Here is a 3,811-nt window from a genome sequence, read left to right as displayed (position 1 = left end):
AATAAGGTTGAGATGTCTTCATGTACTTTGCTTGTTGGCAAGAAAATGGCTCCTCATCCCAGCATGTGATCCTTATTTGAAGAGAGATTACCGTATTGTCCTGGTCAAATGAGAGCAGTGGCTGTGGAGCGTTATATACGGAAATAGCAGCTGGTCATCCTAAATAGTTGTGTGTACATATTGGCGAGAGAGAAAATGAATTAAAAAAACAGTACCTTTTTCCATCAGTGTTGAAGCAACTATGGAAAACTGCCAACCCTTACCAACACCAAGATGTACCCAAGACAACAGGAACGTGTCAGAAGGAAAGCAATTAACGCTATCTTTAAATAAACCTATATAGAGCTTTTGTCATGTCAAATTTCTTGACAAAGAACAAGGGCAGTAAACAAGAACACTGTTGTGGGGTTTTTTCTTCCACACTTTCTGTACTAGGCATTAGGAAAACACCAAGTTCTGTTTGAACAGAAGTCATGTTACCTGTTTTTAAATATGCTGTCAAGTTATGCATCTGTCAGAAATGCAGACACCAAGGGGTTTTTACTGGTCAGATGTTTTTAAATAACATGTTTGATTAAAGGTGCTGATATCGTTGGCGCAGAGATTTTTTTTCTTCTGTCAGTTTCTACCTGAGATCATGAATCGTCAGTTATTTCTGACTGGTATTACAGGTCCTAGAGATTGTTTCTCTGAGTAGGAACTTCTCTTGCCAGGTTCTTTCTGAAGTGACAGAAAAAGTGGAAATTTGGTGTCTGTCACAGATTGCATTTTGATTCCTTCTGAGAGGAACTCAGAAAAAAACACACTGCGAACAACCTGTTTTCACTCTAAACCTTACAGAAAGCAAACTGCAACAGGATGGCTAAATTTGGCAGAATCCTTCATCCCCTCCACTTTCCTGGGGCTTTGAGTTGCACAGGTCAGCACCGCCTCTGCCTTCTAGCCACGGGAGCTGTAGAGGTGGCTGGTGCTTCAGGTGAGGCCCTGCAAGGACAGCCAGGCTGGCTCACTGTCGGCAAGCTCTAGCCATAGCCAGGGTGCTGCTTCCAGGAAGAAACCTGTAAACCTAGCACCTCTATCAAGAGCTGCCTGTTCTCCCTCCTCCTGCCTTTCACATGTAGAGAAGAAGTGGGAGATTTCATCCCCAGAAATTTTTAGGCAAAATCAGAACAGAGGTTTGAGTGTGAAAACGGTGCTGGAGGCCTGGCATTTTTTTTAGACTCTTCCAAGCCTTTTGCCTACGCTTGTCAAGAATCCGCCCGCAGGTTTTTCTTCTGCAGAAGGAGATAGCGTCGTATGAGAAAGGGTTGTGTTGCAATGCCACCACTGAATTTGGCAACCTCAGCTCTGAAGCCAAAACTTAGAACTTACAGGAAATTTATTAAAAAGCAAATAAGCATCAATGTTTTATTTTCTAAATCTCAAGTATTCAGTTAATCTTTGTATTGGAGCATCTGCCTTGTGTAGAATCAAAGCCGTAGCGCTGAAACTGCCCAGCTTGTGTGAGTTTATTTCACAGATTCCAGTAAAGTCTTTTTTTTTTTTCCCCAGCAAACAGCCTGTGGAGCTCTAAGCCCAGTATCTTGTGGGCCCTAAATGTCTGTGGTTTCAAGAAGCAAACAGACAGATTCATAGATGAATAATATATCTGTTAGTTGGGGAAGCCACACTGTTGGCTCAGTAAGTCTGTGAGCTGCAAGCTGTTGAAGACAGGGAGAGTATTTATGGGAGTTACTACTGTGTGCTTTCCCTGTTCCTTACTTTCACACATGTTCATCTTCACCTAGTTTCAGACAACATGCTAATTAGACAGACCTTTGATCTGACTCTTACAATTGTGATATTACTGACTTTTGCATTGTGGTGTTTGCATAATGGTTGGGGGGGTGGGGGTGGGTTTTGGTTTTTTTTTTTAATAAAGCAGTTTCTCCAAGTGTTTTTACTCCCATAGCACCAGGTCATTGAATTAATCAGTGTTGATTATTCTGGCATCATGCTACTTTATCTGTGACAGAGGGAAGAATGAAGTTGTGGATGACCTGCATCCAGTTACATAATGGATCCTGCCTGTCTGTTTCTCTTGTCACATGATGCAGATGTTGATACATCTGGCTCCAGGGGTGCACCTTGGTCTCGTACCAGGAGAGGTTGCAGCGTTTTAATATTCAATAAATAGCTTTTCTAACATGAGAAGGAATAAAAAGCTGTGTGGGCTATACAGTTTTCTGTGTATTGCTTGCCCAGCACAGTGCTGTCTGGATTTTTCAAGAAAACAAATGCATTGCCACATAGTTCTGATGATTGAAACTCTGATATTTCATCAAGGTAGCAGTTCTAAGTACTTCAAAATATGTTTCAAGGGTACGCTGCAATCTTAGCCTATGTTGTTTATTTCACAATTTAGGGTTTGCTGCTTTATATTAGTGACAGCACTTGCATCAGCTCGTTCAGTACTCACCGTAGCGTGGTCTAAACGACACATCACAAGTTGATTCTCTTTCCTTGCCTCGAAGCAAGCCTTGGGGTTTTTTGTTGGTTGGTTGGTTTTCTTCACTATTTCAGGTTACTGCTTAGTGCTAATAATGCTGCTGTTGTAATGTGGTAAAGGTTTGGAAGTGTCTTGACGTGAAGAGGCATAGCTATGGAGCCTCTAGCAAGGAAATAGTTCTGTAGGTGGAGGCATTAATGATGTGACAAAGCATAGTAGGAAAGCTACAGAGGCAACAGAGTTCTCTTTTCAGAGAATTCTAACTGCTGTGAACACCTGCAGTTCAACCAGTTTAAAATTTCATCAAGTACAGACAAACTAGCATGAGATCAGCTGCCTGTCTAAAAGGCATGTGATACGCAGAAGTTACAGGTTTGCTACAGAGATCATTGGATATTTTGGTTTATGTTATTGCTGAAGGTGATTGGTGATTGTGCCTTGTATTTTTGGAGTCCACTCAATCACTTTACAAGTAGTGACAAGATAAGTGTCTTAAACATTAGGGTTTTCTAATTTGAATTTCCTAAACTTGCTCTTGTTTTGTGTATGTTGTTTCTTCCAGGACAACAGGGTACATATTGGGCCAAAAATGGAAATTCGGGTTGTCACTCTAGGATTAGATGGAGCTGGCAAAACAACTATTTTGTTTAAGTTAAAGCAAGATGAATTCATGCAGCCTATTCCAACAATAGGTTAGTAGCAACAATTTAAATGTAATTATTTTTCTGAATGTTTGACTTATCTGTAGAATTTTATTATTTTATATTCATACAGAACAAGACTATAAAACTTTAATATGTTTATTCTAGGTTTTAATGTTGAAACAGTAGAATACAAGAATTTGAAGTTTACTATTTGGGATGTAGGAGGGAAGCATAAATTGAGGCCCTTGTGGAAACATTATTATCTCAATACACAAGGTGAGTCTAACACAATTTTTAAACTGTATTTTGTCTTCTAGCTTGTATTTCAGAGCCAAAAATATTATGAACAGAAATAGTTTATAACTGTAGAAAATTGTTCACCTAGTGCAAAGTACAGCTGCTGGATTTGTGAGCTAAGAAATTTTAATCCAGTTGGTCATAGTGTCTGCCGCATGATGAAGGTGCATTCTCCATAAATCCATCAGACAGTTCACGGAGCCAGACAAAATTAGAATCTCTGTTAAACTGGTTCTAGCTGACAGCAGACAAGATGCAGCATCCCAAAGTTTACACAGTGAGAAGTAGTACGTGCCAGGTATGGAGTTCAGACAGCACTTGAAATGAAAATACTCAGCCTTTAGGAGCCTTTAGTTGGCAATTTAAAAAATTCTACAAAGTT

At 39.9% G+C, this 3,811-nt stretch overlaps 1 protein-coding gene across 1 annotated transcript in view; it reads left to right on the top strand.

Annotated features, from left to right (window-relative positions):
• Positions 1-3,408, top strand: part of TRIM23 (tripartite motif containing 23) — a gene marked incomplete at its 3' end in the record, with an annotated part of 9,159 nt that extends 5,751 nt beyond the window's left edge. The window contains exons 6-7 of the mRNA XM_010154625.1: positions 3,051-3,180; positions 3,298-3,408. Coding sequence (XP_010152927.1) covers positions 3,051-3,180; positions 3,298-3,408 — 241 coding nt within the window. The remainder of the gene's footprint in view (positions 1-3,050; positions 3,181-3,297) is intronic.
• Positions 3,409-3,811: the final 403 nt, after the last annotated feature.

Source organism: Eurypyga helias, unplaced genomic scaffold (genome assembly GCF_000690775.1).
Source record: "Eurypyga helias isolate BGI_N326 unplaced genomic scaffold, ASM69077v1 scaffold42926, whole genome shotgun sequence".
Classification (NCBI taxonomy): domain Eukaryota; kingdom Metazoa; phylum Chordata; class Aves; order Eurypygiformes; family Eurypygidae; genus Eurypyga; species Eurypyga helias.
Note: the sequence above shows the minus strand (reverse complement) of the source record. Positions and strands in the feature narration are given on the sequence as shown.